Source organism: Microcebus murinus, chromosome 25 (genome assembly GCF_040939455.1).
Source record: "Microcebus murinus isolate Inina chromosome 25, M.murinus_Inina_mat1.0, whole genome shotgun sequence".
Classification (NCBI taxonomy): Eukaryota; Metazoa; Chordata; class Mammalia; order Primates; family Cheirogaleidae; genus Microcebus; species Microcebus murinus.
The window spans coordinates 11,617,967-11,632,886 of record NC_134128.1 but is presented as its reverse complement, the minus strand read 5'-3'; the positions used below and the strand labels follow the sequence as shown (position 1 = coordinate 11,632,886).

The window sequence follows — 14,920 nt, the reverse complement described above, 5'->3', positions numbered from 1 at the left end:
TTTTTTTTTTTTTTTGAACATAGCTACTAATTGAAAAAAGCCTAAATTCAAAACAGGACCTGTGTCAATGAGAACAAATCTCCCAATTCCGGAATATTGTTGAGTCACCATAGTAATGTGTTGAGGATCTTACTATTAGCAATCAAGTATGATTCCAAAATAGAACACACTCTGACATCTCTCTTGTTATTGATGTCAAAAGAAGGAACAACCAAAAGAAATGAATTTCATAAAAGAAAAGGAAAAACTTACATAATGAACACAGGATAGCCACACTCAGATTTTATTGAATTAAACTCCTGGGAGGTTGTTCAAAGCAAGAATTTATATAGTAATTTCAAGCAAAGATTTCAGAGCTAATTTTTATTCTTCAGAACATTGTAGAAAGAGAAGTCATAGAGGGCCTTCCTAAGATGCTGGAGCTGATAAAATTTCATCTCCATGGAGATAGGTAACCTCTCCCAATCAGGTCCACCTTTTTATTTAATAAATACTATAATATTATAATTTTATAATATTTATATTACAATAAGCTAAAAAGCTAAACAATATTAACATTATAATAACCTAGAAAGCTAAGTAGGTAATCAGTAAGCTAAACAGTTAAAGCAAAGCTTTTCGAATCTTGGAGAGCATTTAGTGTGTTTATTGTGGTAAAATACACATGATATAAAATATACTGCTTTAGCTATCATTTTGTTATACAGCATTAACCACATTTATGTTGTTGTGGCATCACTACTATCCATCTCTGGAATTTTCTATCTTCCCAAGGTAAAACTCTGTACCCGTTAAATAATAATTCCCCATTCCCCACCTCCCCTGACAAGCAATGGTCTATTTTCTGTCTCTCTGAATTTGACAACCATAGGTACCTCATGTAAGTGGAATCATATAATATTTGTTCTTTTGTATCTGGTTTATTTCTCTTGGCATAATGTTTTTAAGTTTCATCCATGTTATAGCATGTGTCAGAATTTCATATCTTTTTAAGATTAATATTTCATTGTATGTATATCTATATATTTTTTGTTTATTGATTTATCCCTTGATGAACATTTGGCTACTGTGAGTAATGCTGCTATGAACATGGACATACAAATATCTTTTTGAGTTTCTGCTTTCAATTCTTTTGAGTATATACTCAGGAGTGGAATTGCTGGATGATAGGGTGATTTTATCTTTAACTTTTTGAGGAACCACCATACTCTTTTTCATAGTGGTTCTGCCATTTTGCATACCCACCAGGAAGGTACATTAAAGGTTGCAATTTCTCCACATCCTCACCAACAAAATAACATTTGTTATTTTTTGGGATTTTTTTTCTTTTTAAGTCTTTTTTTTTAATTTTTAAAAGAGTAGCTATCATGGCTTGCATATTTATGTGCCCCCAAAATTCACATGTTGAAATTCTAATCCCAAATTGGATGATATTAGGAAATGCAGAGTCTTTGATTGGTTATTAGGTTTTTTTATTATTATTATTATTTTAGCAAATATACAAGAGGTGCTATATCACCGTTGTTTCTTAAAGCTGAGTGGTACTCCATGGTATACATACATATACCACATTTTATTAATCCACTCATGAATTGATGGGCACTTGGGTTGTTTCCACAGCTTTGCAATTGTGAATTGTGCTGCTATAAACATTCGAGTGCAGGTGTCTTTTTTGTAGAGTGTCATTGGATTTTTGGGTAGATGCCCAGCAATGGGATTGCTGGATCAAATGGTAGATTCACTTGTATCGCTTTAAGTTATCTCCATATTGCTTTCCACAGAGGTTGAACTAGCTTGTAGTCCCACCAGCAGTGTAGGAGTATTCCTCTCTCTCTGCATCCATGCCAGCATTTGTTGTTTGGGGACTTTTTTTTTTTTTTTTTTTTTTGAGACAGAGTCTCGCTTTCTTGCCTAGGCTAGAGTGAGTGCCGTGGCGTCAGCCTAGATCACAGCAACCTCAAACTCCTGGGCTCAAGCGATCCTGCTGCCTCAGCCTCCCGAGTAGCTGGGACTACAGGCACGAGCCACCATGCCCGGCTGATTTTTATATTATATATATTAGTTGGCCAATTAATTTCTTTCTATTTTTATGGTAGAGACGGGGTCTCGCTCAGGCTGGTTTTGAACTCCTGACCTTGAGCAATCCGCCCGCCTCGGCCTCCCAGAGTGCTAGGATTACAGGCGTGAGCCACCGCGCCCGGCCATGTTTGGGGACTTTTTGATAAAGGCCTTTCTCACTGGAGTTAAGTGATATCTCATTGTGGTTTTGATTTGCATTTCCCTGATGATTAGATATGTTGAACATTTTTTCATATGTTTGTTGGCCATTATTTTGTCTTCTTTTGAGAAGTTTCTGTTCATGTCCTTTGCCCATTTTTTGATAGGGTTGTTTGATTTTTTTCTTGCTGATTAGGTTTTAATAAAGTCACAAGGGGATTAAGTCATCATGATGGGATTAGTGTCTTTAAGAGAAGGGAAATAGACTAGAGATTTCCCCTTTGTGAGGGTATAAGAGAAGACAGACTTCTGCAAACCAGGAAGAGGGCCCTCACCCTCTTAATAATAAATCTGCAAGTAATCTGACTTTGGACTTCCCAACCTCCAGAACTGTGCAAAGTAAATTTTTGTTTTAATCCACCCAGTCTATGATATCTTACTGTAGCAGGCCAAACTGTCTAAGACAATAGCCATTGCAATAAATGGGAAGTAGTATAGCACCATAGCTTTTATTTGCATTTCCCTAATGATTGGTGATGTTGAGCATCATTTTGTGTACTTATTGCCATTTGTATATCTTCTTTGAAGAAATGTCTGTTCAGCTCCTTTGCACATTCTTCAATTGAGTTGTTTGTTTTTTTGTTGAATTGTAAGAGTTCTTTATGGTTATCATAAACCCATTGTTAACCATCTTGATCAACTCCCCTACAAGTACATCTAACTTAAACATTAAATAAATGTAATTAAAATATATATAATATGTGAAATATACAATCAAATGTTTCAGCTTCTTTTTGTTAAATCCCTTTACTACAAATTAGAAATTGGATTATGTTTTATCTGCATTCTATAGATTATTTTCAAGATGTCATTTTAAATTTATAAGAATTGATGAACCATATAGGGCTTCTCTAAAGTAGCATGTTCAAACATGGCTTCCAAACACCAAAGGGCCTATAATTTGTTTAAAACCATTCATTTCTACTTTGTCACTGCTTCATGCTGGGGTGTGAGCTACTGGGTCACAATAATCCAAATCCTCACCCCATCAAATTAACTAATTAAAAGGAGGAAACACCCATCACAAGCACAACCAAATAGAACATTCAGGATGATCCTTTACAGACAGTTAAAAAACATGTCAACCTGTTTTCCACTGGCATAAATCTTAAAGCCCTTGAATATTTTATGTGCTTGGACTTTTATTTGGCAGTTAAAATATTCTAATAGTTCTCTACTGGAGGTGATTTTTATTCCCCAGGGGACATTTGCCCCCAAAATGTCTGAAGGCATTTTTGGTTATCTTGACTGGGGGCAGAGGTATCCTGACTTTAGTTAGAAGCCCAGGGATTCTGCTAAACATCCTACAGTGGACAGAAGAGGCCCCACAACAAAGAACTATCTGATCCAAAATGTCAGTAATGCCAAGATTGGGTTACATCTCCAATCCTTATTGATCCGAGTGTGCACCCCAATAGGACTATGTCAGAGAGAGATGTCTTTATTCTGAGCGTCTCAGGATTCAAAAGAATATGACACAAGAACACTCTGGGGCACTTCACATAGACCCCTGAGTGAACCTTTCCCTCTAAATGGTGTTATGGCATTTCACAAACCTGAAATGGTGCCACGTGCTTCTCTAAGAATAACATTCAGCTGTAGGAGATGATTTTTTTTTTAACTATTCCAAAGATCAGGAAGAGCTTGGTCATCTATATCTATATATGCTTGGTTATATAGATATAGATACATATGCTTTGCAACAACATGCATTTAACAGCTTTGTAAATCTTAATAGAACAGTCAAAAATAATACTTTTATATATTATCTATTTGACATTTAAAAATTTTCTGAAAACAAAAGTAAGAAGAGTTGGGTTTACTTGATAAGTAACTATGTCATTCTAAGACTTCTGCCAGTATTGGAATCCTTACAACCACAATTGGGATCCTTACAACCTTAATCTAGATTTCATTTCAAAACCGAGTAGGTATTAAGCATTTTGTAACTATTTGGGGAATTTTAAAGGTTATTAAGTTCTGAATAACAGAGTCTCTCATGTTTTCCCACCGAGCTTTTCCCAGCAGTTGAATATATCTGGATCTTATTCTGGTTTTTTTATTCTTTTTTTAGCTTCCTGAGATGACTCATGTTCAAACACAACGACCCTGGGTGATGTTTCTCCTGCAGAATTTTGGATTGATCCTAGGTTGGCTTTCTCTCCTCCTCTTGGCTATATATGAACAAAATATTAAAATATAAGTTAGCATCCTCAAAATCCTCCAGAAGTGATTCTATATGGCCTTGCTTTGTTTCTTTTGTTGCACTCTATGGTGATTTGTAAATTAAGTATCTTTTTTCCTTAGGTGAAGTGTATGTCTTTTAGTTTATTAATTTATTAATTTTATAAAGTAATTTTGTTTTTGGAAATTTACAAAAATCAAACTGTCCTTAATTGAAATTTTGGTTTTTGTTTCCAACACCATGATAAAATTTTTTTTTAAAAAAAATTAGTAAATTCTGAATTAATTCCAGTAAACTTAAAAAAAAATATTATGTCCCCAGGAAAGAATGTATGTTTATAGTATTTGAAGTGGACAGATGCCTGTTAGGGTAAAATCAACTGTGACTTCTTTGATGTCAATAACATGTATTTGTTTTTCTGTGAGATTATAAACCATAAGCAAACTAAGTGACAAAAAAATGTAATAAAGTCTAGTTTCAATGTGATGATTTGTATTACCTTCTGTTACTGGATGTCAGATTGTGACATTGTGACACTATATTGGTTTAAAAAGCCAATATAGTGTAGTTCACTGACTCAAGGTACTCATGAATATGACATCTTGGTAAGCCTAAAGGATACTATGTCAGCATTCTTCTCTATAAGTCACCAAACGAAATCTATTCCAGGAAAGAGGAATTGGAAACAAAAGATGAGTTCAAGATTTTTTAAAATGATAAAGTTTGAGTCAGGCAGTAGATTAATGCCTTAAACACTCAGAGATTTAACAGTAAATTTACGGGAATAATCTCACTGATAAGTGAAATATATTTTATATTCTTTTTGAGGAAACAGAATCCTAAACACGATTTTTTTTTTAGTAGCTAAGTTCATGAAATCAACAAGCAACATTATTGATAACCTAGCTAGATCGTTAAAACAGAAAATAACCCTGGCTTTCGTCATTTTCTTTGGAAAATGGATGCCTAATATTTTTCTTATTTTTTTTAATCATATGTCTTGACAAGGGGAAAGGCCCATTTGACTGCCAACATGACTCACGTTGCCAAGTCAAATACATCCCTCCCACCCCTTCCTCACTAGCAGGTAGATACTCTTTGCCATGCTCCACTCAAACACATCCTTTTGTCAACCACCTTTGAGCTCAAAACGAGGTAAGTTTCTTCTCCAGTTGTCTTTAGAACTTGATTTAAGGAAAGGTCATCGTATAGTGTCATAGTTCTCAAACTCCGGCATGCAGTAGGATCCACTGGAAGGCTTATCTATGGAAAATACAGATTGCTGGGCTCCATTGCTGGAGTTTATGATTCGCTAGGTCTGGAGTGAGGTCTGAGACCTTGATTTTGAACCACTTCCGGGTGATGCTGATTCTGTCATTGGGACGCCACTCTGAAGGCACCGCTGGGGTGAGTGATAGAACTCAGGCAGCTTTGGTTTCAAGAAAGAGCAGGTGCACAACTCTATTGCCCAAGAGCTGTGTGCTTTTGAGTAAGTTGGTTAACACATCTACAACCTTCATGCTAGACGTCAGTTTCTAGACTGACACTTCCTTCTCTCTTTGTCCCCTTTGCCTTGGAGCGCCAGATCCATTCCAGGAGTCGCTGGACGAAGAGTCCATAGTTAGTGTGTTACTCACATTTGTCCCCAAAAGGTAAGCAGATTTGCCACATAGAACTCTGCCTCCCTTTTTCTTTTGTTAGGGAACAGGTTTTAGCTGAACAAAAATCCCTTTGTACAGGTCAACACGGTGTGGAGGTCACACACAAGGAGTTTTTGGCACCGTCTGTGTTTGGGTTTTTGTGACCAGGCTCTGATTTGGACATTAAGCCTTAATTTAAGCCAATTTAATTAGAAAAGCTCTGATGGATGACTTTGTTCCAAGTCCAAGTTTAGAGTTGTTTGGGGCTGGCTGAATTAAAATTTTCAGTGTGAGCTGCTCACTCCATAACCTGCATGTTAGAGTGAGTTGAATTTGACCTTCTGGGAAAGTTGGAAGTAGGATGCAGACAGCCTTGAAGGGAGTTTCCAGTCGGGAGGATTCAGAGGGACATCCTCAGTGAGTATTTTGCAGGTCTATCATTAGCGTGTCCTGATTGTGAGCAGAAAGAAATTACCTGCAGGAGTCATCTTGAGGATAGTATGGTGTAGTGACTCCTGAGAACACCTTTCTAGATCATCATTTCTCCTCATCTGTTGGCTTCTTGCTAGTTCACACCATAGCCTGAGATGGACCTCCGGCCATAAGCAATCTTTGAATTGCTAGAAAATCTCTATTCCTCAACATTGAGCAGTAATAATAAAACCATGATGACAACTATTTTGCCTTCTAAATATGAACAGAGTCTAAATTTGGGATGACTGAATACCATCATCTCTTTTAAGCTATCTAAGTTATGTGTTACTCACTGAGCTTTGGGGTGAGTGGTGTTTTCCTTGAAACCAGATCTCTCAATAGCATTTCAGTATTTCTGTTTCCCAGGCCTACATTTAGGATTCCATTGTATTTCTACTTGATGATTGAGTTGTTTTTTTGTGGGTTTTTTTCTTTTTTCCTGCTGAACTAGAAATGTTCCCGGAGAAAAATCAAAGAGCAAATCTACAGAAATCTTATTTAAACATCCATCATTGTTGACAGGGCCATCTTTAGGGACAGGGGAATTGTTCCTTGTCACTGTGGCATGGAGTGCAGAGCCCGGGGAGGTGGCTCCACTGCTATGTGTCGAACAGGACTGGAGTCTTATACAAATGTGTCCATAAATTCTGACCACTTCCAACCCCTCCACTTCCCTTCCCTGAACCCAGCCTTGCAGGTGAGACTGTCCCTTTCCTTATGAGAGACACCTCTCAGGATACTGCACGTTTGTAACTTCCCTTCCTCTTCTAAATTAGAAGGGGAAGGCTGGGACAAGAGGCGTCTTCATCACTCGGGTAGACTGGGCTCTTGCATGGTCATTAAGAATTCAGGCTTTGAGTTGGAATCTTGGTTCACATCCCAGCTACACCGCTTAATAGCCTTGTAGTGTCTTTGAACAATAATTTCTCATGGAAAATAGGGCTGAAAAGAGACCTCTCGTAGGATTATGGTAAGGTTCGTATCAGATACCACTCATGAAGCACTTAGCACAGTGCCTGGAAGATACTAATAGTTCAATAATTATTAAATCATCATCATCATCATTGATCTCCTCTTTTATATCACAGCTTCACAATTAACTTGTCAGTGCTATGCTTTCGGTCAAGGAAATGTCTTTTCTTGGTGGAGAACAGAGATCAAGCCTTTTTATAGCTTTGCAGTCTTTTATCGAGTCTGCAAACCAGCTCCCACCAGCCCTTCAAAGCTGTGCTGAATGCATCTTTTCATCTTGACTCGTGTCCAGAGCAGGAGAGATGTGGGTCCCCTCTGGTTTGCCCCTCTCTGCCCATCCTCCCCGGGCAGGCTTCGAGCACATGTCACAGTGCTTACACCCAGCACGGGCCCCTCTCTCTTATCCTTTCTCTCTCATAATAAGTGAAAACCTATCATGTTCCATTCCAGTTATATTTCTAAAGGTTGAATGAAGGAATCTGGCAGAGAGGAAACTGTCTGAGGTCATGGTTATTGCCACGACTTGATTTTCACTCAGGGAGAAGAAAAAGTAGTTCAACTGATTCCTCTTGTGTCCAATGCACCTGCTGGGGAAATCAAACCAGCCCTGGAAAGAATCTAGAACCATCCAGGTAAACAGGGTGTCTGCTCACTGGTGCTTGGCATGTTCAAATAAGGCCAATGCCAACTGGCCAGGAGCACATACTTTACAAGCTATCTGGAATTTTTGCTTTGTGGACCAGATGTGTCTCGTGGTCTCAGCATTTTCATTAAATATCAGGCCATGCAGAATGCTCATGGAGTCAACCCACAGCGTCACATAACGATGGCTTTGGAATAAGCTTTAGAGATTTAATTCAACTCTTTGATTTTATAATGGTGATGTAATAACAAACATTTTTATAGCACTCATTATGTGCCAGATAAAAGTGTATTATGAGAGTCATTTGATTCTCTTAACCCTGAAAGTGTAGGTGTGATACTGTTTTCAACCCCATTGTACAGATGAAGAAATTGAGGCCTAATGAGGTCAGTTAACTTGTCCAAGTTTACAGCACTAAGGGGGGCTGGCTCTAGTCTATGATGTTAATTCCTGTATCACACTGCCTCCATCGATAGGAAACTGAAGTTCAGAGGGTCTGAATTATTCCCCAAACTCTTATCTTTGGAAAGGGGTTGACGGAGGGATAAATTCCAGATCTCTGACTTATATTCCAACAATCTTGACTGTCTTCTGTGGTCCTGTTCCATCAAATCTTCTCATCTATAAGGTCTCAATCATCTGAGGTTCCTTTTACTATTTCAGTTCATATTAATTTCCCCTCATGGAGATCTACAATCTGTGCAGAAAGGTTTTGCACTGCCTTCTTGGTTTTCTAATTGTTGATTTTAGGGAATGGTAGAGTGCTCAGAGGATTGAGCCCCAGAAGTTTGTGAGTCTTCAGGCTTCCACTTCCATCTCTGAGTTTCAGGAGACCAGACGAGGTGATCCCTTAAAATCTTGCTGAGTATTGGCCATTCGGTCCTGTGGAAGGCCTCCCAGGGGAAGTGGTGGTGTTTGTATTCTTCACTGTGTATCAAATAGCATCCGGCTTTAAGGTATGTTCTACTAGTCTTGTAGAAATTGCTAGTACAGTAGGTTGAATTGCATGCCCTCCCAAATTCATGTCCAGCTGGAACCTTGGAAATAAGGTTCTTACAGATATAATTAGTTAAGTTAGAATGAAGACATATTGGCTTTAGGTGGGCCTTAACTCCAATCTTACCGGTGCCCTTATAAAAAGAGGAGAAGACACACAGACTCACATACACACAGAGGGAAGATGACCAAGTGAAGAACGAGGCAGAGACTAAAGTGATGCAGCTGGAAGCCTGGGAATAGCAGGAATTTCCAGCAACCACCAGAGAAGCAAGAAAAATATAAGGAAGGAATCTTTCCTAGCATCTGCAGAGAAAGCATGGCCCTACCAACACCTTGATTTTGGACTTCAAGCCTCCAGAATTTCAAGAGAATACATTTCTGTTGCATTCAAGCCACCCAGTTTGTGGTTATCTGTCCCATAGAAGCCTCAGGAAACTAATAGTCTCTATGGAAGATTGTTCCCAAAGATTAAAGCCCTTAGGGTTCTTGTCGGCCATAATATTTGAAGAATTATATTTTAAAAACCTGGGTTAAAGAATGATTTCAAACTAGAAGAGTGTCACTAATGATCACTTTCTGTTTTTGGTTCATTTGTTCAACAAGCTCATCAACAAACCCGACAAAGGCATAGAAACTGTTATTAAGTTTGTAGATGATGCAAATTAAGGAGTCGTGCAACTGTGTACAATTGAAGGAGATTTCTAAAAACTGACGATAACAGTGGAAGCAACTTAAATGATGGATGGTAGGGTTAAGTAAATCTCAACAGTAACCCTCAAAACTGAATGCCCTTCAGCCGGTGAGAATGATGCTGTGGATCAGCAACTTTCAATATACAGGTCTGTATTTTAAGCGCTAAAACTTTGTTAAAACTTGTATGGAATCTCAACATGTACAAGTCACCATTCTCTCTCAAGAGACCTGCAGTTGGAAACAGCCGCATCTCCATCTGCACTATATGACTGTGTGTTGTAGGGCAAGCAAGATCACAAATATTCCTGCCTTTTTTTCCCTCCTCTGCCAGTTTTCCAGAATGTTCCTAATTCCCCCCCTTTGCAGCTGGCAAGAGGCAGAGCTGAGCCCAGAACCCCAGAGTCCCGGGAAACACATTCCAGAAAATGTGCATTTGTGTTATATAATTATACACGAGAAGCAGGAGGCCACATGTTACCTTTTAGCAGCTTGTGTTCAGAGAGCCAGGCCTCAAGACAGAATGCCCTTGTCATTACCGCAGACGTTTACCTTTCCTTCTCAATAATCTATACCCCGTGTGTTTGCACAAAAAGCCCCGTTTGTAGTCTGAGTCTTTTATTTTGATCTATACGATAAGAAAATCACTATCCTTTGGGTCCACAGCTCCAGGGGCCTGCTTTGCTTTTCAAGTACGATAAGTTCTTAAACACGAGCGAGATGAAAAACACATTGCACTTCCCTCGGGGACTATTTAAAATATAAAATATAAATATTTCTCCCTTGAATGTACTTAATTTAGCGAGCCTGTATCTGGTTTGTGTCCTTTCAGTCATCACGCTGACAACGTGTTTGCTATCCCATCGTTTAGCTGAGTCAAAATGAGCTGGAGAAGCAAAAATCAGCACTTCAGGCTTTTGCGCCGGGTGGAGCGCAGGAAGGTTGCCAAGCCTGCCTTGATCACATAATGCCTTTCAGATAAGGTTAACTCCACGCTAGGCCCTGCCTCGTGTTAGTGTTTTATGGTGACAGATATGCTGGCTTTGAGTCCTCCGATGCAATGAATCTATTGTGAGGAAAAGCAAACAGAAAAGTCAACCAGCCAGGGGGGCCATGCGTCACCTCTCTGGGGCTGGACCCAGGAAGGTGGCTGTCATTGCCTTGTTAGAGCCAATTCAATACCATCCCCCAACCCTGAATGGAGGGTTTTAAGAATTTCTTTCTGGATTTTTGTTTTTTGTTTTTTTTTTTTTGGAGATAGAGTCTCACTTTGTTGTCCAGGCTAGGGTGAGTGCCATGGCATCAGCCTAGCTCACAGCAACCTCAATCTCCTGGGCTTAAGCGATCCTCCTGCCTCAGCCTCCCCAGTAGCTGGGACTACAGGCATGTCCCACCATGCCTGGCTAATCTTTTCTATATATATTAGTTGGCCAATTAATTTCTTTCTATTTATAGTAGAGACGGGCATCTCGCTTGTGTTCAGGCTGGTTTCGAACTCCTGACTTCAAGCAATCCTCCTGCCTCAGCCTCCCAGAGTGCTAGGATTACAGGCATGAGCCACCACACCTGGCCAGGAATTTCTGAACTTAAGGGAAGCAGGGAGGGGAGGTGGAGAATGGTTGATGAATGGGTACAAAAATACTATTAGGTAGAAAGAATAAGGTCTAGTATTCAGAAGCACAAGAGGGCAACTACAGTTAGCAATAATTTAGTGTATATTACAAAACAACAGGAAGAGTAGATCTGGAATGTTCTCAACATGAAGAAATGATAAATGTTGGAGGTGATGGATATCTCAATTACCCAGATTTGATCATTGCTCATTGTATGCATGCATCAAGATATCACAAGTACCTCATAAATAGGTACAATGATTACATGTCCATAAAAATTAATAAGCAAAGACTTTCTGAACATAGAGGAATAATAAAGAAAGAGGTAGCCTCTGCCTTCTTGTATCCTCGTACTCGGCCAAGCTGACCTGCTGTTCTTCAAGTAAAACTGAGATACCAGTCTTGTCTCATGTCTCTCCATCCTCAGAAATCTAGTGTGCCCCTTCCTCCTACCTTATAATTTAGGACCAAGGACATGAAGCGGGTCAGAGGAACAGGGGGTGTGGGGCTCTCTGATTCCGTTCTATGGATGGAGCACTAGATAGTGATGCTTGTGGGTCTGAGTGGTTGTGGTTTCCCATACATTCTTTTTTCAAGTCGTCTTTTGTTACGAGAGAAAATAAAACAATAAAAGAAACTTTACTGGATGAAAGAAAAATACATCTTTGTTAAGACAGGGGATAGTTAGTACCCCAGGGACAGCTGTGGGAGGAAGGTGGCTTCCAAGTCCCCCAGCCATAGAACCCATTCCTCAAGCCAAAGCTCACAAAGAAGTCCCACCTCATGTGACATTTTTCCGGTTAAAGTAGGGTGGCAGGACTCTTAGAGCTCCTATGAATGGCACATCTACTTTCTGTCTCATGCATTTATCTGTTCAAGATATTTTGTATAAGTGTAGTTACACAATAGTTGTCCTTTTGTGTCTGACATATTTCACTTAACATAAGGTTTTCAAGGTTCATCTATGTTGTGGATGTTGTGGGATATATGAGAACTTCATTCCTTTTTATGTCTGCATAATATTCCGTTGTATGAATATGCTATTTTTTGTTTATCTGCTGAAGGGCATTTGAGTAGCTTCCACCTTTTGGCTATTGTATAATAATGAATGAACAAATATTGGCACATGAATATCTGAGTTCCTGCTTATAATTCCTTTAAGTATATACTAAGGAGTGAAATTGGTATGTTATTTGGAAATACTGCATTTAGGGTTTTTTTAGGAACTGCTAAATGGTTTTCCACAGTAGCTGTACCATTTTCCATTACATTACTATATAGAAGGGTTTCAATTTCCGAACATCCCTACCAATACTCCTTACTTTCTGATTTTTGTTTATTACTATACTCTTCCTAGTAGGTGTGAAATTATATGTCATTGTGAGTTTGATTTGCATTTCCCTAGTGACTAAGGATGCTGAGCATCTTTTCATGTGCTTACTGGCCATTTGTGTATCTTCTTTGTAGAATTGTCTAATCAAGTTCTTTGCCTATTTTTTGAAAAATAGACCTTTTTTTTTTAGAGCAGTTCACAGCAAACTTAGGTGGAAAATGTAGAGATTTCCCATATATTGCTTGCCTTAATTCATGAATACCTTATCTATCTATTAATATACCCTACCAGAATGGCACATTTGTTAAAATTGATGAACTTACATAGATACTCCACTATCACTCAGCTTCCATAGTTTACATTAGGAGTCTACACAGTGTAACATTAGTGTTACATTATAACACTCTTGGTGTTATACATTTTACGAGTTTGGGTAAATGTACAATGACATGTATCTGCCATTGCAGTATCATACACAGTAGTTTCACTGCCCTAAAAATCCTCTGTGTTCTACCTATTCATCCTTCCTTCCTGTATTCATAGTTTTGTCTTTTTCAGAATATCATATAGTTGGAATCATATAATACGTTGCCTTTTCAAATTGGCTTTTTTCACTTAGTAGTAGGCATTTAAGTTTCCTGTAGGTCTTTTCATGGCTTGATAGCTCATTTCTCTTTAGCAATGAATATTATCCCATTGTCTGAATATGCCACAGTTTATTTATCCATTCACCAACTAAAGGATATCTTGGTTGCTTCAAAGTTTGGGTAATTGTGGATAAGACTGCTGTAAACATCTGTGTGCTGGTTTTTGTGTAGATGTAAGTTTTGAACTCCATTGAGTAAAATAGCCAGGAGCACAATTGCTGGATTGCATGGTAAGAGTATGTTTCATTTTATAAGAAACAACCGAACTATCTTCCAAAGTGGCTGTACCATTTGGCATTCCCACTAGCAATGAATGAGAGTTCCTATTGCTCCATGTCCTCACCAGCATTTGGTGATGTCAGTATTCTAGATTTGGGTCATTCTAATAGATTTATAGTGGTATCTCATTGTCATTTTAATTTGCAATTCCCTAATAATATATAATATTGAACATCTTATCATATATTTATTTGCAATGTGTACACAGGTTGAATGTCTCTTACCTGAAATATTTGGGACCAGAAATAATTTGAATTTGAGGTTTTTTAAGATTTTGAAATATTTGCAGTATACTTACCAGTTCATAATCTAAAAACCTGAAATCTGAAATTCTCCAATGAGCATTTATCTTGAGTGTCATGTTGGTGCTCAAAAATTTTGGATTTTGGAGATTTAGGATTTCACATTTTCAGATTAGGGATATTCAGCCTGTATCTTCGGTGAGGTATCTGTTCAGGTCTTTGGCCCATTTTTAAATCATATTGTCTGTTTTCTTACTATGGAGTTTTAAGAGTTCTTTGTATATATTCAACAATACTGCATTATCAGATAAGTCTTTTGGAAATATTTTCTCCCAGTCTTTAGCTTGTCTTTTTATTCTCTTGACTCTTTTTCACTGAAGAGCAGAAATTTTTAATTCTAATGAAGTCTGTCTTATCAATCTTTCTTTCATGGATAGTGCCTTTGGTGTTGTATCTAAAAAATCACCACCAAAACCCATAGCCATCTAGATTTTCCCTTATATTATAGGAGTTTTTCATAGTTTTGCATTTTATAATTATGCCTATGATCCACTTTGAGTTAGTTTTTGTGAAGGGTATAAGGTCTGTGTCTAGATTCATTTTTTGCATATAATGCTGAGTTTTTCTAACACTATTTGTTGAAAAAACTATCTTTGCTCCATTGTATTGCCTTTGCTCCTTTGTCAAGAATCAGCCGACTATATTTATGTGGGTCTGTTTCTGGACTCTCTATTATGTTCCACTCATCTATATGTCTGTTCTTTCACCAATACCACACTGCCTTGATAACTGTAACTTTATACAGGTTAAGTATCCCTAATCCAAAAATCCAAAATTCTCTAAAATGCTCCAAATCCAAAACTTTTTGAGTGCTAACATGATGCTCAAAAAAAAAAAAAAATACTCACTGGAACATTTTGCAGTTC

At 38.2% G+C, this 14,920-nt stretch overlaps 1 protein-coding gene across 2 annotated transcripts in view; it reads left to right on the top strand.

Moving 5' to 3' along the window:
* The window catches only part of SLC39A12 (solute carrier family 39 member 12), a 52,545-nt gene extending 47,602 nt beyond the window's left edge, over nucleotides 1-4,943 (top strand). The window contains exon 12 of one of the 2 annotated variants that reach the window (XM_075997602.1): nucleotides 4,352-4,943. In XM_075997602.1, the coding sequence (XP_075853717.1) occupies nucleotides 4,352-4,480 (129 nt within the window). In that variant the 3' untranslated portion in view covers nucleotides 4,481-4,943. The remainder of the gene's footprint in view (nucleotides 1-4,351) is intronic. The other variant, XM_020284147.2, reaches the window with a different exon arrangement.
* The last annotated feature ends 9,977 nt before the right edge of the window (nucleotides 4,944-14,920 follow it).